The following is a 25,637-nucleotide window of genomic DNA, read 5'->3' as shown; positions in this document are numbered from 1 at the left end:
ACTAACAGAGAGAAATTTAATTTTTAATATTATAGCATACTTTTAATTAGTATAACGTGGGAAATTCACACGTAAAAAGGGATTTTTCGCCTCTCGACATAGGATTTCATATTGTTTCAGGTTGGCATCACTGACACTCGTCTGTACTCAGTAGTGGAATGAAACGAAATTGTTGAAAGCAATGATCGATTATTCAAACCCACGCTAGAAACAAACATAAAATACTAAATATAATTAAGGAGTAAAGAAACAATAGTGTGAGATTTGTAGCGAAAGGCAGAAAAAGAAGTTTGGTAGTCAATGGCGGATCTAGAGGGTAAAAACCGGTGTGCCAGCCAGAACCCAGACTATGGTAGTTATATATGAGTTTACTATAAACGTTCAAAAATATATAAATAATAAGCTTCAATATTTTGTGTCACTCCAAAAACTGGAGGGGGGGCTAGGTCTCCCAGGATATACCCGCCACTGTCAGTAGTAACGTAATCTATACAAAGAAACTCCTGGCCTCATGCCATAGAAAATCACGTCGTGAACAAAATGGTAAATTCATGCAGGAGATAAAAATGGAGTTCAGTATTTGGAATTTATTATTTTGCTGTACGATTATACATGTGTATTCACTTCGTAATAATAATAATAATTACAAAAATAATTTTGACTGAAAGAGTTATTACTATAATCGATTTTTATCTTTTAAAAGTGACGAAAGAGGTTACTTAATGAAGAATATATATTTTCCTCTCCCTTATAACACCCAGTACGTTATGGCAGTGTTGCCAACCTGAAAATTATAAAATCCCATCTCTAGAGGCAGAAATTCCCATTTTGCTCTTGAATTTCCCACGTTATACTAATTACAAAATTAAAATTAAAAATGAAACCATTATATGTCTTACATTTTCCTCAAGTACCGTTACCCGTAAATTTCGATCTTCTACATTTTCATTTACCAAGTAGTTGATGGATAACTATTTTTCTTAATTGAAAGAGGCAGTTGAAAATGTTGGCAAACACACATACATTTTGTCGTCAGGATTTAGTATTTACACAATTCCTTTGTGTCTTTTCATTGTAATGAACGTAAGAATATTAGAAGAATTTTATTCTCCACTTGTTTCGTGTTCAACGTTTATGATGTTGATTGCTTCTCATTTTGCAGCTTACTTTTTCCCGTTAATTATATTATTTGTATTTTAAAAATACCAGAGCACAATTTACACTTCTTGGAGCTCGTTTTTTCTTGAGACTTCATAAGTTACTTCTGTGCTAACATGCATCTTTCAGTATCAAAACTTGACGACAATTAACGCTGAGTTCAGGATTATCGAGGAATCATTGACCCCCGTTCCAATCATTAAGAATGTAGTTGTTATCGATGAAAAATCCCATATTTGCTACGAATTAAGATGAAAATTCCCTTTATCCCTTTTGGAGAAATTGTCAAAAAATCCCACAAAATGGTATATTTCTCACGAGTTGGCATCACTGCGTTATTGACATTTGAACTGATTTTTTAAAATTATTTTGCTAAGTTTTTTGTAGCTAGTTTTTCTTTTTAACGCAAAATTCTCAATCAATATATTCATTTATCTTTTGCAGAACATATTACAGAACGAATGTTCTTCTGCCTGTGCCAAGAAGTCGCAACTTCCCAAGAAAATTGGTGTACAAATTCAATCCTTCCGTATTACAGAAGTGGTTGGCCTCTACGAGACGGAAATAACAGTCTACAGACTTTACGTTATATTGTATAAGAAATGTATGCACAAAATACAATGAATGGATTTTCTTTAAGAAAAAAAAAAATTGCTTTTATTTACTTTCTGGTATCACTGCCCTTCTAGGAAATATTTAGAAAAATAATCTTCACATTTGTTAGTTTAATAAAAGTTCTTTAAAAACTGGTTACGAGTACTTTATGAAATTTTGACAATAGAATTTTGTAGATAGCTGCGGTAGTATTCTAATAAAATAAAATAATTAATTAACCACACTGACTCGCTCAACTACAATCACTTAATTGCAGATATGCCCATCTTCACATGGTTCATAACGACCCAATATTGTCTCCTGACATGTGCCGCTTCCCAAAAATAATACTTAACTTTGAACTTGCTGAATGGTTTTAATTCCAGAACCCCCTCACCCTGTGTATGATCTCGATTAAAGTATTAGGTGCTAGAATTAATTCTTGTTTTTTTTTTTCAGCAAAAACTCATGTTTATTTCAAAAGAATGGTACATTACTTGTATATTTTATTAAAAGTACTGTACTTCGAAAGCTACAACTTTCTCCCGCTTTGCGGATAATACGTGGATTCCGCAATTTAAATAAAATCAGGTTCTTCTGAAGTGATCTCCCATCGAGCCGTTTTTTGATATCTTCAAACGATCTGAAGTGTTGTTCACAACGACCATTATGCATCGACCGAAACAAAATGGTAATCTGAAGGGGTGATGTCTGGTGAATAGGGCGGATGAGGCAAGACATTACATCGAAGTGCCTCCAAGTTACCTTTATCAGATTTGCAATACGTGGTCTGGCATTGTCATGGAGAACAATAATTTTGTCTTGTCTTTAGGGATATAGCAGGGATTTTCTTTGAGCGCTCGATTCAAATTAATTAGCGTTCAGCATTAACCGTCTGACCCGATTGCAACAGTTCATAATAGACTACACCGACTTAATTCCACCGAATGCACAGGATGGCCTTTCTATGAATATCATGTGACGTTGATGTTGATGGATCGCCGGAACGTATCCATGATTTCCTGCGCTTAGGATTGTCATACCTAATCCACTTTTCATCACCAGTCACAACTCAATGCACAAACTACTTCCGTTTTTGTCTTTGAAGCAGCAACTCACAAATGGTTCGACATTTCGCAACGTCTGTCAATTCATGTGGTACCCAGTTTCCTCATTTGTGGACCATTTCCGTTGCTTTTAAACGTATGCTCATAGTTGACGCACCGACGTTTACAGTAATGTTTCCGACAACTCTGAGCATCTGGGATGAATCATCTTCCAGTAGTGGCTCTAATTGTCCATCTTCAAACTTTTTCGGCTCACTAGGACGCTCTTTGTCACCCTGGTCAAAATTGTATCTTTAAATCGTTAAACCAGGAGTGGAGGACCTTTTTCGCTTTAAAGGCCACATTAACAATGCCTATTTCCCAACAAGGTCCCATATGGTAATTTTTGAATAGATCTATTTCTGTAGTTATTTTACGGTTCATAAAAATGTAGAACACTATAACAACACATTTCTTGTATATTTTATATTTCTCTCATAATTTAGCATTTTTATAACAGAAACAGAAGGCCACATATTCCCCAAACCTGGTCTAAACCAACCTCTACAAGTTGCTTCAGATAGACTGTGTGCTCCATATGCTTCCACTAGCAAACGATGACTTTCAGCAGTATAGTTATTGAGATGAAAGCATAAAAGTAATACTTCACACAAATGCTTGTTTTGGGGGGGAGGAGGAGGGGGGACAAAACCCACATACTCAAGCTAATAAATAATTATGTTCTTTTTACTCCAATCTATGGTCGCACACCAACATTAAAAGCCTATTGATTGTACTTCTATAGACATATACGTTTAGTGTTACTCTCCGCTGTTAAAATAGTACGACTACTGCTGACCTCTATTAGTCAATAGTGAAAATAATTCAAGCACCTAATGTAAGTCTTTTCTATAAATTACTTAAATTTTAGATTTTTAAAAATTAATTTCTTCCAAAATTACATCCCCTGAAGTTTTGGGGTGTTCTGATTCTCTCTTTGGTTAGCTCTTGTTATTTTGGTACCAAAAAAAAGTATAGTTAACCACCCTGTCTATAATTCGTATAAACTAATTTCTAGATTTTCTCCAAAGGAAATAAACAGTTACATTGATTTGTGTGTCGCGTAGAGATTAATATAAGAACGTAAGTAACATTTTACATTTGAAAATATTTCATCAAAAATGGACACTAGTTTCATTCGATTCTGAACCTTTACTATGTTCTTTCACTTTTTTTAATGTATTAAGATTGAAATTTTCATGATCAGCACTGCTACGAGTATTGATTTATTACAATTAATAAATTTACAAGTATGGTAGTACCTATATGTTTCAATTATTGTAAGTTCAAGCCAAACCAAAACTTGATCGAATTGGTTTCTTTCAGAACTGCGCCTACTTACAAAGGATGCAACAGGAACTCAGGGATTAAATTCAGAGGAAACCCAAGCTCCCACACCAATTTTATAAGGAGAGCTCCAACTCCCTTACAAAATCGCTCTTTTAAAACTATACGCCACCGGTCTTAAATATTTATATACAGTAAAGAAAAAAAAAAGTACTTATTTTGCAATACTATATTTATCAGGATGATCCAAATGTCGTGGAACAAAAAGATGTAAGAACAATAGAATACAGGCGGATTTTCATGTGTCCTTTACCTCCGTGAGTTGCGAGCGATTGTGCTAAACAGCCAATGAAATCACGCATCGGAGATGGCGCGCTACACTCGCGTCAGAGTAGAAATTTGTTCAATTCTGACGGAAGTAGCGCTTTGTATTCACTGACTAACATGGCGGAGGTAAGAACGTTTGAAGAACTGCTCGTAGAACAAGTAAGAGAAAACAAAATTTGGAAAACCTTAAGTATCCGAAATACAAGGATTCAGTATTAAGGACAAAAACATGCCATCAAAGTGGTGAAAATATTGGTATCGATGGTTAGTACTTTTATATTTGTGTAATTAATTAGTTGTAGGCCTATTACCGGGAACAATAGATAGTTCATACAATAACTGGTGTGTACAAATTATCAATCCCTATATAAAATAAAAGCAATGTAATTTGAAACATGCTTTGGTATGATTTATAAATATTTTTATTTGTTTTATAAAATTTATCCGGATCGGATTTTAATTCAAAGAAAAGGTTCCTGTATATTCCGTATTCTCGTCGAAGCTGGAAAATGGGGTGAACCCACCACATTTTCCTAACATACTTCTGACGGCGGCGTTTTGAAATATAATATATTCCAGCTAAAACGATAGCTCTCCTTCGGGAATCCATTATCGCAAACTTTCTATTTTACGCATGCGCATTAGCTAGCGAGTAGTAATTTGGCGCAATACACGCACGGATGTATGAAAACGAAAATAATTTACGATGAATACGCTACATGTGATGCTTCCGTTCTAACGCGGGCATGAAAATCCGCCTTAATACCAGACACATGTACCAGATTTAGTTAATCACTGTCATTCATTGACAGTCACAATCCACAAGGTCTGTGTGAACACCATTATTTGCGTGGTACGATATGATACGGTGCCATGTCCTGTATTATACTTGTACGAAGCGTTACCTTGGTGATTGCTGCAAAGACTGCCTTAACTATTGGGTTGTCTGCTATTGCTCTTGGAAAACAAGTTCTTGATATTACTTTACACGAAGATATCGCGAAACGTAAGGTATGGAATTGTGGGAGGCCAATCGAGAGGCACTGTAAGTTGATACCCGCCCTATCCATCTATTACGAAACACTTCATCCAGATATTTCCTGATAATTATAATATAGTGAGGGTAGTGCGTCATCTTGTTGAAACCTACAATCATCCAGAGCGACATTCAATCTCTCGAGCTGTGCAACAAAACACTTTGGTGCGGGCTTTCCATGATTTGCAGTATGATCTTCCTCTTTTAATGTGTTCTCCTGCTATCTCTTCCAATATCTCGATAAGTTCTTAAGAAAGAAGACTTTTCCTGATGCTCAGACGGTGCAACATGAGCTTGTCTTTTTCGCATCGCAGTCTACAATCTTTTGCTGAGCGATGGCAAAAGTATGTGGTTATAGACGGCGACTATGTTGATTCACCAAGTAATGTAGTGTCTTTGCCTTTGGATATGACGGATGACACAGACATTTCATTCACACCAATCTAATACTTTTTGCCGGGACCGCGACAACGTTGGACGACGACAAGCCTGGACACTTTTTGTGTCCAGGCTTGACGTTGTCCAACCTTGTCGTCAGCGATCCAAAATGAGATATGTCAAAGCATCTCGGGGTCGATCCCGACAAGCCTGGACACCTTCAGGAATGTGTCCAGGCTTGTCGTTGGCCAACCTTGTCGTCAGCGACCCAAAATGAGATGTGTCCAGGCTTGTCGGAATCGACCACGACAAGCTTGGACACCCCAGGAATGTGTCCAGGCTTGTCGTCAACGACCCAAAATGAGATGTGTCCAGGCTTGTCGGGATCGACCGCGACAAACCTGGACACTCCAGGAATGTGTCCATTCTTGTCGTCAACGACCCAATTTGAAATGTCTGTTCCAACAAACTCTACCAGTTAAGGCGTTTCCAGTTCATACATACATGCCCTTCAATATAGAGTTGCATGGCTCGCATCTATATCGCTATTGGTTGATTCTCGCCAGTCAGCTACTGCCCTCTACTAGAGGATTTTCGAATTATTTTAAATTTATTTATCTTTTATTAAAAGAGATTATTATTATTTACAAAATTTTCGTTTTACTTAAATAATTATTAAATGTGATGTGTGCCCTTGTACATAAAATTTTCGCCGAACTGAGCTGGCGCCGATACGGTGTCGTCGAAACGTAGCGGCCCCAAAGCCTGATGGCTTGAATAGGTTTGAACCCTCATGTCTGTGGTACTTCTTACGATTTTTATGAATATCACGGTGGTATAAAAATAACACTGCAGTATAATCAGAGAGAACAGTTGCCCTTGTACATTGATAACACTAACTGCTCTTGTACACCCGTACAAGTGAATAAACAGTTGTATTTGTCAGGTCTACGTGCTTTGAATGCACCAAATCGGCCCACTGGAATGTGTCCAGGCTTGTCGTTGGCCAACCTTGTCGTCATCGATCCAAAATCGATCCCGACAAGCCTGGACACATTCCTGAGGTGTCCAGGCTTGTTGTTGGCCAACCTTGTTGTCATCGACCCAAAATGAGATTTATCCAGGCTTGTCGGGATCGACCACGACATGCTTGGACACCTCAGGAATTCGTTCGAGTCTGGCGCAAGAGGATAATTTGAGAAGTGTCCAGGCTTGTCGTCGTCCAACCTTGTCTGCGTCCCCTTTTTGCCATATAAAACCAATATTTGCCACTTAAGCAGAAAAGATCATTCTTAGATTTTTCAATACAGTTTTAATGTTTTGTCGTAAGAGAACCAGTATTAACAACTTCAGCGGAAAAGGTTCTTCTTCGACTTTTAAGATAGATATCATTCTTTGGGTCTCATACGCGTACCGCACGAGTTAGTGTCAACGCAACGCTAACTAAGCGTTTTAGTTTATGATAATGGGTATAGCACTTACAATTGCTTGTTCGAGCTTTTGCGTTACGTTGCGGTTCGCAAAATTTTGTGAAGACTGGTACGGAATGAGCTCCTCTATCATACGAAACCTGGGTTAGGCGCTTACCTGGATTTTCAATCTAGATCAGAGTTTCTCAACCTGGAGGTCGCGAGGATAAACGAGAGATAAATATAATTAGAATCTAATACCGGAAATTTTTTAAATATTTTTTTTCATTTGTTCTGATAGGAATGTTTTTATTTTTATATACTGTTAAGAACAACACAAATAGGTCTATTAAACATTTTCATCAGGTGCAGAGTTGTTTAAAAATGAATTTAGATGAGAAGTACGATGTGGAACTAACGAGAACTGCATATTGAAATACTAGAAAAACACGAACTCAACAAAATCTGCATATTGAAATACAATTATGATTAAAAGCTTAAATCCCTGAGCATGGTGTGGTTTCAGTAGTGCTGCAATATCCGGTTCAATCTTCGTGACGCACATTATCAAGTCATTTAAAATACTCAATATTTTTTTTTTTTTTTAGCAACGTCCAATATTTTTTAAAGCAAAATTAGATATCATTTATTTTTTATTTTTATCATATGATCCAAAATTAAGTGAGTTATGTTTTTTTTTAAATTTTCAAACGGCCTCCTTTTAGAAACAGTACAGATCGGATTCGATATTTGTAATATGACTGAACTGACCAAATTTGGTGTTAATCAATTTCGCTTTTAGGGAAGTTACTGTATGCATTATATACAAGAAATGGATTCTATTATTATAGAAACAGATGGATATCGTTAAGATCTCTGCAATAGGTATATTAAAAATCCCGCACAAACTTATTACAGACCAGAAATTATAAAGGGATCACTGGCAAGAGGTTGTGATAAAATGGGGGTCGTGTTAGGAATTAGGTGGAGAACCACTGATCTAGATGTAATCTTGTTGTATGAAATCACTATTAGTTGCTTAAACGAGAAAGGTTGTTCTTCGATTTTCACGATAGATGTAATTCTTTGTCATACGAAACCTATGTTAGGCACTTACCTGGAAGAGCCCTTCTTAGATTTTCAAGGTAACCTTTTGTCGTGTGCTATACAGTTATAGGAAAAGCTTGTTCTTGGAATTATCTTTGTTGTATGAAACAAATTTTCCTCTTTATTGAAGTCAGATTTTCTTTCAAGGATTAACTTTTAAGAGTTCAATACTAATTTCACATTTTCAAAACTTCTGAAAAAAATCAAATAGTGCCCATAACTTGTGAAAAACCCATCAACGCCTCCTATCATCAGACACAGGAAAACAAAATAATTTTAAATTGTAAGATTGATTTTTTCTTGTTTAAGGTCTTGCACTGATTAAAAAAAAAAAAAAAAACTAATAACGAAAAGTACCAATAGCTTGTGGACAAGATCATACACTTCTTTTATATTCAAAACAACACGAGGACACGCTGTAAAGTTAATCAAAACAACATGGAAACGTATCAAGAAACCCAAGGAAGCTCTCTCGGATTTCGTGGTGGGCGGGCACGGTGGCTCAGTGATAAAGAACTTACCTCTGGTGCATGGGATCTCTGGTTAGATCCCCAGCTAAGTAAGTTTATGGTGGACAAGATATTCGCAATTTTGATCGTGATGGTAATTTTCTCGGGGTACTCCCGTTTCCTCTCACACTTTCATTCCACTGATTAATCCACTGTCATTCACTTGCCTTAATCATCCGTCTCCCTTAGCCTAAAGGACATATGGTAATTGTAAGACGTTACACTGAAAGATTTCATTTTCATATCGCATCTCGTGTGGTGGCATCGTCTTTCGTTTCGAGAGGCGAGTAGAGATGAGGAAGGTAACGCATCAGTTTCCTCTTGTATTTTGTTTGCAGTCGAAAACGCCAGTGAGAATAAGGTCTATCGTGCAAACCCTTCAAAAAGCGTTACACGATCCTATACTGTATACTTTACAAGTTTAAACTGGAAACAAACGCTAGTGAAATGAGAATAAAAAATATGCTACTCGTTAGGCAAGGGTGTCGAAAATGGGGAACGATAATTTAATGAATCCAAGATTTGCTATGATTTCTCCCTAACGCGCCACCTACCGAACGTCTCTGTCTTTGTCAACGAGATAGTCAAGAAGTTTATTGTTGGTAATAACCATACATGCCATGAATTAGGAACATTCCCGGCAGAAACCATTCGCCAACACCTCCACTCCCTAGTGTTTCTTTGTTGAAGTTGAGCACCCGCTTTCAACACTGAGGGTATACGAAACTTCGACCTACAGTTTAAGGTGGAGTACGAACCACCGAAATGCGTTCAATGCTCTCCCATTGGGAATCGAATACTGGATCACGCACACCACAAGTGCGCGTTAACCACTTGACCAACAGAGAGAATTCCATCAACTTGAGAGATAACAGGTCTACCCTGAATTGACTGCAGCTTAGAAGCAACGCGAGTAGAGGTATGTTTCTTTGTTACCTTGCAAGAGGAAGAATCCGTTTCTGGTCAGTTCTGTCGTGCGATATAGAAATTGATTCTTTACGATACGCCACGGCGTTATCATCATTTGTTGCTACTACATAAATCCACTCTCAAACAACTAAAACTATCGTTCCTTGAACAAAATATATTTTGTGTTGGACTGTATGATGTCATTTGGAGAGACGGAATGGGTCGTGGGTTAACAAGCCGTGACCCACCACCCACCGACCTACTCTGTTCAGTGCAATGTAGACAGCATCTTCTGATAACTGGTCAATTTGTCTACGTTTTACTTTCAAGGCCTCCTTTTCCATTTGTTTCTATTTACTTACCTGAGATGAGTATATCTAAGCGAATAAAGAACTTCAGGCACTTTCGGACATTGGTATTTGTAATTGTAATAATAGCAATAGGACTTACCACTTGGCTTTCGAGACAGTCGAATTTCAGTTTTTTTTTCTTTCTTACGTTAGTCTACTTTACTTTGATTTGAGACTTTCAAATATCACCTTTTTTTTTTTTTTTTTTTTTTTTTTTACTGAATTCAACAAGGAAATAATTATGTATGATAATTAAATTAAAATTCATCGTAATATGGCCCACGACAAGCACTTTACCATTTTATATCGTAAAGGTCAGATCCACCGGTATTGTAACAGAGTGGTACTTGAGCGGATGACAGTAGAAATTCAAATTCCGATTAATGATAATTTCACAGTCTTGTTTTACTACAAGTGTAAACTCTTTAGTCAGTGGAGAGAAGGACGTGGGTGATGATGAGCCAGAGTTGATGATGATGGGTTTTGGTGGGTGGTGGGCCAGAGTGGGTTATGGTGAATCAAGTTTTCATTGATCCACGCCATCTCTGGTCATCTGGGCAGACGATCGATACAATTGTGTACTCGCAGCAATGGGAACACTGTGAATCGCACAGCTCTGCTTCAGTTTAACTAAGATGACTCGTGACGCTATCATCCTTCTTGCCTGAAAAACATGACCACCATATTCCCTGGACATCGCACCACTGGATTACCATTTCTTCCAGTTGTTGGATAACCACATAGGGCAACGGTTCTGGAATTCTTGACGAGGTGACCTATGCACTGTTTATTTTTATGGTTCACATTCTCACATCCCGCTGAGTCCTACCACCATGAGAGCTACAGTCTCTCCGAACGTTGGTAACAGGTTATATTATGGTTCTTGATCTGATACCGTACTTCATATTATCTCCTTTTTCGTTGTACGGTAAAAATCTAGATGAATTTCTTTTGGCACCTTATACAATTATGAAAGAATTCTAACTAAATAATACCAATGATAATATAGAAATCTACCTTATAATACTATGAAGAAATCCTAACGAAATAATAAAATATTATAGAAATAAGAATCATATATTTATTTTCCAAATTTTAATACATTGATTGAAAATTGATAAATACAAAATAAAATCTTAAAACTTCTATATGCAAAAACATGTTATAAATAAATTGTAAATATAAACAGGCATAATGTAATACAATTAATAGAAATAGATGACGGTACAACTACGGTACTATAACGGATTAACAAGACGGCAAAATAATTATAATTTTAATTCAGCTTATCTCAGACAGCTGTCGTTTTTTCTCAAATATGTAGAATGCTTTTCAGATACTACAGTACGTTCAATTTAAAACCGCTCCAAGGTACACATATGTGAAATAAACCGATACCTGAGCTACAGTATAGTATGTACTGGAAAGGACGTCCCTCTTTGAAACACATGTCTAGACTGTTTACCACGTTCTTAGCAATGGAGTATCTCTGTGATTAAATTCTGAAAGACATGTGATATTTAGCTTTCTTTCGATGTGATATTTTAGCTCTTGTTGGTCTGCCTGTACACTGTTTATTTCAAATAAATCCACAAGAAGTTAGGAGATCTAGAGATTTGGCAGGCTTTAGTTCTTTAGAAATAGCCATAGTGGAGATTCAATATCACTCAAACAACAACAGTCGGAAAGTGAAACGAAATGAAATCTTTAAGTTTAACGTCCCACGATTATGCCGGTTACGCTAGAGGAGACGGTGATAATGAGAAATGAGTGAAATGGTGGAATGAAGAAAGTGGGAGGAAACGGGAGAACCCCGAGAAAACCCACGCACACGGTGTTTGTCCACCACAAAGTCTCGGAAAGTGACTAACCGAAAAATACAGCCTTCCTCCGCTTTGCTACTTACAATCTCTTCCCCTTTACTTCTACGCACTCCCTCATCTGTCCGCTACAAGTATGCATTAAAGAGTAGCACAACAATAAAGCCGATGACAAATAAAAAAACAAACAAAAAAAAAAAAAGGGTTTTAAATAGAATCTGCTTAGGGGTTAGTTTTAAATTGAACCCACCGAGTTAAAATGAATAAATTGTAATTACCTCTGTACAGTCACGTAAATAATACCTGATTATCCAATCAGAACAGAAATGATAAGTATTCAGTTACAGCCCAGAAAAGTTTATGACGCACGTTCAATTCGATGACGAATGGTCATCATATCGGCTCCCATGACAGTTACTTCTGAGTTATCAGATAAGAGTTTGGTACATCGTCATACAACTACTTCTTCCACTATACCTTGGCTATACGGAAGCACTAAGTACAGTATTGCCTTCCTAAATTTATTCTTTCTTTCTAGTGAATCTGAATTTAAATTATGGCAGTTGTTACTGAAAGTGAATGAACAAAGTTTTGTTTATGGATAGAAAATAAATTACATTAAGTAAATTTCTTAGATGCTCAATATATAATTCCTCTTTGATTAATATACATCGATAGCCTTTTAAAAACCTGAAAAGTTTTGGGTTTGTCAAGGTAAGCTGAACATTCTTTTAAACTACACTCATACACAAAACTAGATCTTAAATAGTAACTAAAATCAATATTCGAGACTTCCTTAAAATCTTAAACGTTGAAATTTTGATCAAGTTTCTTGTTTGACCACGTACTTTACATCATCTCCGAAGTTTCTACTCTATGGGAGCCCTGTAATACGATTTTAACAAATTAATTTCCGTAACTAACTCAATTCGGGTAAGGAATGAAGTGTGTTAAAACTTTGTTCATTCTCTGATTTGTCATTTACGTTTACCTATCAAATTTGTGTTTAAAAGTACACATAAAAAGACATTTTAGTTCTTTCTAATATCATCATTCACAAATATTCGTACTAAGACAAAGATAAAAGGACAGAATCTTTAATAATACATTAAAAAAAGCTTAGTACAGCAATGCCGTGTATAAGAGTTAGTACAATAGAGATTGTTTAGTTGAAATATTTTAGTTTATTTTTCAACTAAACTATAACTGGAAGACTTAAATCAGTAACCCAGTATTAGGCCAATTTTCATTTAAGCATAATATTTACAGTCAAAAATGTGCAGAAAATTGGAACATCAATTGATTTAAATAATTATTGCAATATATTAGTTAGTAAACTAAGATTATACAAAAGATAATTAGCTTAGAAAGCAGCCAAACATTCTTATGAATGACTTTACTGAATGCTACATATCAGTTGCGAGCAACGGTAATCTTTCTCAATTAGTATAAACGTTTAAAAGCAGCAGATCTGATCTTAGTTTGCTTTTAGCAGTTCACACTTAAAATTGGCAGAGCTGACTGTGGGTGACTTAACAATTCTAGCTTAAAATCAGCAGATTTGACCTCAGTTGACTTAATAGTTCTCTCTTAAAATCGGCAGAATTAACTTCAATTTTAGATAACTAAATTTGTCTTGATATTCAATATAACACTTTTGTAATAAACAATCAAAATTAATTTTATAAATTTCCCGTCGTCTTCCTCTTTTCTGACAATCTGAAGCTTATCTTTTCTATAACAACTAAAGAGATACCTATAGCAATTACGCATGTTTATTTGATATCGCTAAATCTTGACATTCTAGAAGCAAAGTTTAGTAAAACAGTGCTGTCCTTCACAGTGAAAAGCTTGACGAAATAATGTTTAAAGCAATCTTTTCATATTCACACAGCATTGCATGGTTTCCGTAGAAAAATTACCGGCCAATATTTTCACAAAGAACCATGTAAGATTCTTTCAGCTCATTGGGAACACTTCATCCAAGTCTCCACTGAAACAGATTATGCACAAGGACCACGGAGTTGGATAAGTTTTTACATGTAATTTAATGCTACGGAGCCAAAGAACATACTTTTAACTTTTCTAAACAATCTACTTGCTTTCTGTTAAGCTATCTTTTCAAGATTGATGCACTAGTTCCTAAGTTCTCTGCTAAATAAATTTTGATACAGCAGAAGAGATTGGACTTAAACTTCTCTTTTTAACATCAGGACTATTTAAAATAGAATCCAAAGCACTACTCAGGTTCGTATGAGACAAATGTCCTCAACAAGAATTTACGCAGGCATCATTTGTTACTAGATAAACCGAATTTACGGGTCACTGAATGCTTAGCACATACCCTTTTTGGTGCACAGGAGGTCTGGAATAAATTTCCGTGGATAATTAGGATCCATTATGCCTACAATACAAAAGAACTTTCGTGGAACTGAGCAAGCAAATCAAGGTATGAGAAAGAAAATTTCCCTTTGTTTATAAAAATGGAAAACAATATGTTTCTTACTAAAGAAACTGAGTAAAGTACAGAAATTTTTGCTTTGTTTCTTGCACAGATAACAATAATTTATCAGAGAGAAATTAAGGAACAAGTAGTAATTCTGCGTTTTAAATAAATACTTCACTAAAACCTACTGGCAAGGTTTGTATGTTGGCCGCAAATTAGCCACTTAAGTAAGGGTATTTTATGTGGTACTTAAAACGACTAACTTAAAAAAAATATATATATCTTAACAGTAATTACATTTATATATCGAAATATTTAATAAGAATTGTAACTTTCTTACAAAGGATACTTTCTACATTCTGTTCCTTTGGACAACGAACCTAATTTATTATGTTTGTACGTTATCACTCATAAATGTGTTATAGCAGTGTTCTTTGGAATGAGGGGAAGAGGGATGGAGGATCAATGAATAGGTAATATGTATCCCGAAAAAAATTCTCATTTGCAATAAACAGCCGATTTTTGTCTTCACTAATAAGGTTATGGTGATAAGTACCTTAACAACATTGTAATAATAAGAATGTAGTTATAGTATAACGTAACCTTTGCAACTTGCTTCATATACATCAACACAAAAAATTTTGGCACATACAATGATACACACACACAGTCCTACTCAGTCAGTTCTTTTCCTGACACAATTCGTATTGTCGCTTCAGGCACGATCATTCTGTTATTTTTCTTGCTAGCTATCCTCTAACACTATACATATATTTCAACATCATTCTATCACATGAGAAATTTTTAAGTGCCTTAGAAAAAAATAACAGACTCAGTTATTAATTAGTGAATAAACAGAAGTAGTTCTCAAAGGGAAGATTACACAAGTTATTCGATAAAATGGTTTTACAGACTTCGTACTGATGTCTGTATGAGGAAAGAAAGAAAACAAAAATTCCCAACATTGTTATTCTTCTATATTTTCAACTCAGACCTTTCAGATATAGTTTATAAGAGATCAAAAGTTGTATTCACATCATACTATCCGCTTTGAACATATTGTCAGAAGTAGTTATGTAAGAGGCAATTTTACAGTCAAAAAAAGGGCATAAACATTTCTCCTACTTAAAAAAGAAAAATATCCATCCATTTCAATGAGAACAAGTAGGGGGGAATATGCCCTTTTCCTAGCTACTGTAAACATTAACAATGAATGGGTCACCCATGACATATTTCCGCCATTAGTTTAGGCAACATTTCTTTCCGGTGGATTTCCACGATATGAACTACTACACATGGAATTCACAATGGTTGTTTCACGACAACTTAAAAATTTTATAATGAAAGACTTATTGCAATATTTTTGGTTAAATTTCCCAAAGAATGAAATTTACAGAGTAAATGGATCATAGAAATGAAGGTAAGGAAACGTATTTACATAAAAATAAAGTGTAACACACACCAGTCTATACTTTTCGTACCTAGCAGACTATTGCTTGAAACCGAAAATATGAGTTTTTGAATCTTGCACTAAGGTGGAGAGCGGAAGTGACGAAATTACTCGCACTTCAACTATCCATTGTAAGTACCACGAAATTACGACGAATTTAGTTATTAAAAATTAGTGGGAAAAACTTAACTCCATGTACTAAAAGAAGAAACCTCGTAAATTTTGTACATGTTTCGATAAGCCCTACACAATGATTATATACAAGTATTACAATTAACTACTGCAATAATTGGATTGCACAAAAATATATGCAGAGACCACATACCTGTTCTTAGAACATAATTAAAAATTTAATTCTACATAAGAACGGAAAATAGAACCGTACTGCTGTTCCACGTACATAGTTTTTAATTAACTGTAACAAAACTACATCAATTATATAAACAATATACTGTACCTAATTATTATTAACGATAAACTTTATCACATTTTAAAATATATACTTCATATTAACCAAATAGTTATACATATCACACACACTTAGGAAGAACACTCGAAATAATTTCCTGAAAAAACTTTGAAGCATTTTGAACACACACGTATTTAAATATAAATATAAAGTGCAAAACTGCAATACAATGTGCAAAAATGTAATATAATGTACTTTAAAATTTTTACCCGTAAAATATCTAAATTTACGTTTTAATGAACAAATACACTTGATTCCACTTGAAAAGAACTTGTTAACAAACATAATTTGTATTTTAAACGATTTTAGAACTTTCCTCTTTGTAAACAGTAGACAAATATCGAATATCTGCCAATCTTCGTCCATAATATATTTTACAGTGTGATTATCGGACATCATCAATCTTAAGTTACTTTTTTTTTTTTTTTTTTTTTTTTTTTTTTACAAGCTAACCAAAAGAGCTAGCTACCTTTAAGAGGGTTATGCCCTTTTTTTAGACAAGCTGAGGGAAAGGTTATTGCGGGTGAGGTAAGAGTTTTTGAGGTTTATAGAAAAAAAAAAAAGTACAGCAAGGACCCTCTCTCATTTTTGTGACAGTACTCCTTCAGAACAGACAGATCGAGAGCAACCGGCGTCAAGCAGAGGACTCAAGGCACAAGGGAACCACGAAGATGGTTTGTCACCAGGAATTTTTGCACACAAGCATTATATAACTTTTTTCATATTTTTAACCTAGTCGGAGCCCTCAGCTTCCAATATTTTGTAACCTTAATAGCAAGAGATTTTGTTCATATAAACTTTCTCTTTATCCAAATATTTGTATCTTTTTTCCCTAATGATTCCTGCAATTGTATCTGACAATATCTATTGGCGCAATTACCAATGCTTACTGCTGAGGCAAGTGCACACTCGTATTCATTAGAATACGACGGCCACAGTCGATTTTCTCTAAAATTACGCATAAGAGTTTATACTCACCCACGTCATTTGTTCATCTTAAATAAGATCTACCGTTTTTTTTTTTTTTTTTTTTTTAACGCGAATTAATATTGTAGAATTTAGTATCTACAAAATAGTACTTAGTGGAATAGTTTATGCTGTTGCAATATTCCCCACTGTCAAAGAATACAATTTAATCTCAATTATGTTGTCGTGAAATGGTTCAATTCAGAAAAAACAAGACATCTCAAAGAAACTTGACTTGTTTATTACATAGTATATTGTTCTTACAACAAAATTATGCAGAGAAATATTATTCTTTGGTTTTCGCAGTATCTTAAAAAAGTGAAAAAGACAAGAACAAAACTGATGGTACTATTCTCTCGCATTATTTCAATTCATTTTACATTTTTATTGTTTTTTTTTTCTTTCTTTTTAATATATCGATTTACACCTATTTATCTATTAAAACACGTAACACGAACAAGATAGATTTACAAATAGTGAAACACACCTAAAAAGTAGCAATTATCCTGTAAGGTCTCGTTTCCATATATTCGATCAAAAACTCCTAGAATAATTATTAAGAGTAAAAAGCATTTAAATAACCTATTAAGTACTTAAATTATTAACAGATAGTATTCCTACGAAAGGCTTTTATTATTATTATTATTATATTATTACTATTATTATTATTAAACCTTTTTTTTAGCACCTTGGTCAGTATAAAATGGAGAAACAAATTAAGAACAGTTTTGGATTGTAAATACACGTTCAAAAATAGAATCCCTATGATAAAATACCTTTAGAAACTTTTTTTTTTCAATTAAATGGTTAATTACAGTAAGTGATATGACTAACCTTACAGTACCAACAAATCTACATGGATTGTATTTTGTGAAGTGGTGATTTGACAGTTCATAAAGAACATGTTTGAAAACGCACAAAAAGTGAAAATGTGACTGACTGGACCGGGAATCGTACCTGGGACTTCCGGAATACCGTGCCGTTTGAATTGCGGTCCAGTCAGTCACTTTTTCACTCTTCGTGTGTTATAGAATTGACATTTACAGAGGATCTTGTGTGTTAAAAAATCGACTGTTTCCTCTTCTATTAATATTAACATGTTTTATGTTTGGTATATTTATTTTTGTATTTTTTTTCGGTATATGTGAGTAATAGAATTGTTGTTGCCCAACACATCATGATTTACCTTTTAATTTAATGGTAATTGTGGATTAATAAATATGTGAGTTCAAAGTATTCATTGTTTGTCGCGTGCTTGGAGTGACTGAAAATGAGAGCAGTGTTTGAAAACTCTCGAAATATTTTCACTGGGACAAGCTCGTTGTACTGTATAGTTAATCATATTTAATTATGAAAATGTTCCAGACGGTTTCTATATTTCATTTTAAAGAATTTAATCTTTAATTAGGTAACTATGTCTTCAAGTTACTAAAAATCATATCACCTACGAAGATTGATTAACCTAAAGAGCATAACTGTCTAAAATCATCTACTAGCATAGAGGTAATTCAAAAATTAAAAGAATTGAAATGAATTAATTTCTGAACGTTGCTGTGTAAATCTTGAACCTAAAGATTATTTCAATTTTTTGATAATACAACTTCAATTCTGATATAAAAACTTATCTAATGAATAATGTCGCATCAAAGTACAAACTGTGATGAAGTACTCTACTTTTACAACGGGACTTAAGACACCAAATGACCTAAAATCTATCATACGTTAAGATGGAAGACCCCAGCTAACTCAGGAAGCATTATGAGCAAAAAGGATTAACAAAGATTGTAAAGACGGCATGTTTAAATACTTAAAAACACCTAACTGACTATTAAAATTGATGCCTGAGGAAGCTTCTAGTAGCACAAAAGACAATTTCTCAGCTTTATTTACATCCACGTTTCCTTATTTTCAAAGGAAGAAGCTTCGACTTAATGATGGTTTCACTTTACCAGTGACTTCGTTAGATAGGTCTGAAGAAGGTAAAATCTCTGCTTTAAATATATAATAAATATTTTCCCCGTCACTGGGTATACCTTTTAACCCAGAAACCGATCGGCATTAAGTTTATGGGCTTTAAAAGTTTTTCTGGTCACTATACTACGTGATTCTCTCTTGCTTTCTATTGACTTACAGAATAATGTATGATATAAATACATAACTTAAACTACAAATGTACCGTTAAATATCGTTAAGCCCAAATACCGTTAAATTTGCATGACTTCTCTCCCTATTTTATTCAACTACTTTTTTTTTCTTTCTTTCAAAAAATCATTTAAATCAGTCATAAAATTGTTTTCAATAATAATATTTTGAAAAAATGCAGGTCCACTTCATGTTGTTTGTAGTAGGGCCCCGAAATCGTTAGTTGCACCACTGGTATACCAAGGAACACCTAAAGCACAGACGTGAACAGTTTCGAAAGTGAAATTTATAAAAATGGAGACACTGTTCCGTTATACAAAAAGGGTGATACTGTTCTGGAAGCACTTTAAACAAAATGGACAAACATATCGTAACTCTGATAACATTTTTGAAACCTCTTGAACATTGCCATTTTGAAAATGGACAAACGCCATTAACATGCGGAAATCGAACTATTAAGACATATTTCTTATAATATAATCTGAACAATATATTAAATTAAATGTGAACAGAAAAAGTAAAGATTCAACAGTACAATAATAAGAATAGCAAAGAAAACATACAAACACTAATACTACTTATTTGTCCAACACCTTTAAGTTATTAGAAATCATATATGCTGAGACAGATGATAATTTAATTTTAATCAAACATTTCGCATACTGTTTTGAAAATTACTTGGCATAAGGAGTATATTATTTTGCGAGAGAAACATTATACTACAATTAACATGTTTATACAGGAGATATTAACAACAGATACTCAGTACAAAAAAGTCGTGGTCAGAATTGCTGTATCCTCATTGATTATTATATTATTCAAAATTATCAAGGAAACAAAGCTTGAGAAGTTTCTGGACTCTGTTTCGTCTCATGGTACAAAAATAATCCATACAATTTCATTGTGACTGTACAAGTGTGATCAACGCTGAGCGTTCAAACCATCCAAAAGAGGTCACGTTTTAGGAAATGGTGAATGACATTCACGAAATTGTGTCAGAATATCGTCACGTGACGATATTCAAGTAAACATCTCAGTTGAACGTATTTTTAATAGGTAACATATGAATAATTAGGTATGAGGAAACTATCATCATGATGGGTGATGCAATTGCTCGTTGTTGATCAAAAGTGGAACCACGTGAACATTTCGAGACAGTGTTTACAAATAAGGAAGCAACCGCCACGTCAGTTCCAGAGGCATCGTATCACTGTTGATGAAACTTGGTAGTAATGTATCCACCCAAGGAGCAAAGCATAGTCAGAGCAGTGGATTTGAGCCGGAGAATGTGCTCCCAAAAAGGAAAGAACTGTTTCATCGGCTGGCAAAGACATGACAACGATGATTTTTTTTTTAAAAAAAACATGGTATTGTTCTTATCGACACACGGAAAATAGTATCACTATTATACATGGCAAAAACTAATGTTGTACTTTGAAACAGTTGCTTTGTGTGTCAGACGACAAAAAGAGAGGAGATTCAATACAATGCATGTGCAGAAGGTGTTGCCGACCGCGATTATTCAAAGTTGCCAATGGTCAAATCGTTTAGTGTTTAGGCGGATTGAAAATTAGGAATTTTTACGAGGGTGTTATCGTACTCTGGTCTATTGTATGGATAGATTAGTGTAAATAGTTTAAGCGTGTAGGTGTGTGTTCTAGTGACGTGACGATGAGTGCTGTAAGTTCCAAAGTTAAAGCACAAAAAATCCATTCACGCAACAGGCTAAAGTGATTTGGAATGAGATTAAAATTATGGAGACGAAACCTCGAGACGATGACTTCTATCATTCGAACAACGATCCGGAAACGATGCTTGTTGATCCGGAAACAAAACGGAACGAGAGCTAACGAATGCTTCTCAGAAAAAAAAATGAACTAATGCTAATCTAACTAGAACCAGCGACACTGCCCTGAAGTATCTCCTAGTCCAAGGCCCTCGCAAGAGCCCTCCTCATAATAGTTACATAAATATTCACGGGCCTATCACCAAATTTCCAGCTCACTCTTTTTAATTTATGTTCTATTTCCTTTTGTAGGGGTCATTAATTCCTATTTTACATACAAGGATAAAAGAATTTAAATAAATAATAGTATTATAAATTTCTTCACTTGTAATCATAAGAATAATCACTCCGATTCTAAGTAAAATTAAGAATAATCACTCCGATGTATGCTCCCACAGCCCCACTTTAAAGTTTATTTCTTGACGCATAGTGCATTGCTAAAAATAATCCAGTTGCGATTTGAATGATAACGCAAAGACCTAGCAGAAAGCCAAAAGTGGATAGAGTAGGTAAAATTAGATTAGGTTACGTTAAAAAATTAATCTTATAGGTTTCGCCTGATGGTGTATGTTGTGACAGTTGTTATTACCACCCAATTAATTAGTAAATCATTTATTCTTATATTCTTTAGTGCATATTTTGAAATATATATATATTTAAAACGAAGAATCTGTATTTCTGCTTTTCTTCAAAACATATATTTTGTTTATTCGCTTTCCAACGGTATCCAGCCTTTCAGCGGTAAAGGAGACACCTGAGTAACGGAAGTGTTTAAAAGTCTTTGTTCACCACGACCACCCACAGCCAGTGGATATACTCAAGTTCTATTGTAGATCTAGACAGTTTGTCTAGAAAGAGAATCTACATAATAGCTCTCGTAGAAAAGAGGCATATTCGCAAGCACCTGATAAAACGAAAAGAAACACAGTGGCACGATACTGCAAGCTAGAAGTCCATTAGCACATTTTAACATATTTTAGGAAGAAAGAAAAGACAATGCACAAACAACAACCTATTTCGGAAAATTTTGAAATTTTAAAACTGGAATTGGGAGAACATATGTTATTTCTTTTTTAAAAAAGAAGACCGTTGCAAGGTACGCAAAGAAAATTCAGTTAAGTTTGAAAAGTGACACCGATAACACGTACTACAGAACTCATATATATATATATATATATATATATATATATATATATATATATATTATTCATTATTTTTATCGTGTTGAGCAACTATAGACAATGAAGTTATGGCAGTCGTCACCTTCCACAGTTGTATCTATATTGTTAAACACTGGCCGGTGAATGATGATTTCTGACAGATTTGCAAAAGGTCACGGCGAGCGAGCAGAAGGCAGCAGGTCAACCAACCCTAGGCTCAGAACCTGTCCGCGTCTCTATGGTAACCACCGCACATTGCCAAACTTTCACTCACCCCCTCCCTCCCTTTTGCCGTCCGTTCAGTCAAGTCTCTCTGGTTATCTTTTGTTTAGAACTTCCGCTTTGGCGTGTTGTGTGAATATTGTGTGGGTGAGTTAATTTTTGTTTTGATTTGTATAAACGTGGACCTTCAGAGAAAATGACATCTGCAAGCAGAAAGGGGAAACGTGTTGTTTTATATAGTCAATCTCGAGGACTTGTGTATAATTTGCGGGAATATTTTGAGGCGGAAAGGGAAAATGGAGGACCATTAGTTCAGTTTCTAAGGTTGTGCAGAGACTGTCTGCAGCTCTGCATATCGGAACAGCCACAGTGACTTGGATCACTAAAGGAAAGTGTCCAGAAAATTTGAATGAGCCTTCAGGGGTGTTAAGAACTCCGGTAAAAAATTTAAAAACCTTCAAGAGTGACAAATCTGGGTGCATTTCAAAAAGATGCGATCCGGCGGCATCTTTATGACTACTACCAGCGAAAAGAATTTCCCACCCGGAAAAAACTACTTGCTTCACTTAAGGATAGTGGGGGTAGAACTAGTTTATCGTTGGTATTAAAAGGTCTTGAGTTCAAGTGGAAGAAGTATTCAGGGCGAAAAGTTTTGTTGGAAAGAATAGAGGTTGGTGCCAAAAGATACAACTTTTTGCGGGACTATCATGAAGAGATGACAGGGGAAAAATTTATGATTGATTTGTCAATTCACTGCTTCCAAACATAAAGCCCAACTCAGTCACTTTGATGGACAATGCGTCCTATCATCCAGTACAACTATGCAAAACCCCTACACTCAGCAACAAAAAAGCAGAAATTTTAGGTTGATTACAAAAGAATAATATTCCAGATTTCAACACGTCAATGACAAAAATCGAACTTATTCAAATAGTAAAGCTTCATAAACACAGATATGTACAATACACAATAGACAAAATAGCTAAGGATAATGGGCACAAAGTAATTAGGATTCCTCCGTATCATTGTCATTTTAATGCTATTGAAATGATTTGGGGTCAAGTGAAGGAGTTTGTAGCAGAAAACAAGCTGTTCACGTTAACATCTGTACGAAACCTCGTAGAAGAAGCTATAGGAAAAGTTTCACCCGAACAGTGGCGGAAAGTAATTTAGCATACATAGGGTGATATAAAAAGAGCGTGGAAATCGGAAGGTATTTTGCAAGAAAGAGTAGGCAGACTTATAATATATGTTGGAGATAATGGCAGCGATAGTGATTCTGAGGCTGAAACATCTGAAGAGGAAAGTGTTACTTCGGGCGAGAATGCATTATTCGAAGATTGTGGTGTTTTTCCTTCAGAGGAGCAGTGATAGTAAAAGGTATGTAGGAACATTTTTTCATTATGTATAAAAGTAAGTGGTGTATATTATATTCAATGTTCGCTGTAGGGTTTTTCACACTAAAATTTGTTGTTTTCTTTCTTACATGCACTGTAGATTTCAATTCTATCGTATTGCTGTTATCGTATATGAGCAACTAAGACATAATTAATATTATACAATATACTGTGTTTTCATTCGTTGTTTCATTAACAATTAGTACGGAATGTTAAAAATCCCACCGCCCTCAACAAAGAAGAAGACGATTCTCCCCTTGCGCGAGAAGCACATGGCAACACAGCACTCCTGAGTCGTCCTCGCGAGCTGAGCTGTCAGAAATCATCGTTCGCCGGCAAGGGTATAAATAAAAAATCGTGTTTTTGTTTCACTTTGGATTTTTTTTTATTTTTTTATTTTTATTTTTATTTTATTTTATTTTATTTTTATTTTTATTTTTTATTTTTTATTATTTTTTTTTGTCCACGTTTTCTTTTGCGAGACTAGGCAGTGATCATCGCGTTCAGCATCTAACAGAACACCTTTGCTGTCACCATGGCAATTTATCGCTCTCGGGTGGCAAAGAAACCCAAGCCATTTTAACGGACACACAAACACACCCATACAGAGACAAAATTCAAAAATTAACAGAAGAGGGAAAAGGCTATTTTTTGAAAACGAGTTCAGTTGCTACAGTAAACATGCAGCGAGAACACTAGAAATAACGCCTTCACATCTTTGCAGACATATGTATATTTTTGTTTATCTTTATTATACAAGTATGTGCTTCAGCTAAATCTTTATTGTTAGTGTCGCTGCAACGAAAGTGCTTATAGCCTGAATTTCTCTATAGTTCGAACTCTCTCTCGTTATTAATATGGACAGTCTTTGTGTGTAAGATGGTGCAAAGACTGTCTTTTTCACGAAGCGAGTGCGAGGTCCGGCTGGATGCTCTAACCCCGGACTCCAAGTGGAACATGAGGATTTTATGCATGGTGTGAAATTAATAGACAAGGTAGGATCTAGACATGCTTTCATATTGGGAGGCGTTTTTCATTTTCATATTAATCTTTCTTGGCACGCATACTTACAAGACGCCCAAAGGAACGCCACACAATTCGTGTTACATGGGGCAGTTAGGAAGTGTCCACATTATCGTAATGAAACTTCTGCTATCATTTTTACATTACTTTTTTTTTTTTTTTTTTTTTTTTTGGCACATTTATACAGAGGTTAGCTGCTACTGACTGACTCATCCCCGAGCCTCTCAAGGCAATCTCGAGTGTGTACCAGTGAGGTAACAGATTGAGGATTTTCACACACGAAAACTGAGTTAGGCTGTTTAAATCTTTTGATAAACAGACTGTTGGACGTACGATGGATCATGGTTCCATGGCCACTGTGGTTAACATCCATTTCATTAACTTTTGCCGCACCTATTCATGCCTTCTGTGGGAAATCCCAACGAACTTTAATCTCAACGTTCGTCATTTTGGAAGCTTACCGATAATGTATGTTTAGTTCCCGAAAGGAGACGGGACTCATATTTTTGTTGTGTGCGAAATTAAAACTTCTCCAGCAATAAAAGCTATCCTTATGATCAAATTTAAATAATAACAACAATAACTT

At 35.1% G+C, this 25,637-nt stretch overlaps 1 protein-coding gene across 3 annotated transcripts in view; it reads left to right on the top strand.

Moving 5' to 3' along the window:
• Positions 1 to 1,822, top strand: part of LOC145693600 (uncharacterized) — a 166,662-nt gene extending 164,840 nt beyond the window's left edge. For 2 of the 3 annotated variants that reach the window (XM_081769730.1, XM_081769731.1), the window contains exon 5: positions 1,603 to 1,822. In XM_081769730.1, the coding sequence (XP_081625856.1) occupies positions 1,603 to 1,726 (124 nt within the window). In that variant the 3' untranslated portion in view covers positions 1,727 to 1,822. The remainder of the gene's footprint in view (positions 1 to 1,602) is intronic. The other variant, XR_014132810.1, reaches the window with a different exon arrangement.
• The last annotated feature ends 23,815 nt before the right edge of the window (positions 1,823 to 25,637 follow it).

Source organism: Thermobia domestica, chromosome 8 (genome assembly GCF_964235325.1).
Source record: "Thermobia domestica chromosome 8, izTheDome1.hap1.1, whole genome shotgun sequence".
Classification (NCBI taxonomy): Eukaryota; Metazoa; Arthropoda; class Insecta; order Zygentoma; family Lepismatidae; genus Thermobia; species Thermobia domestica.
This window is presented reverse-complemented; position numbering and strand designations above follow the sequence as displayed.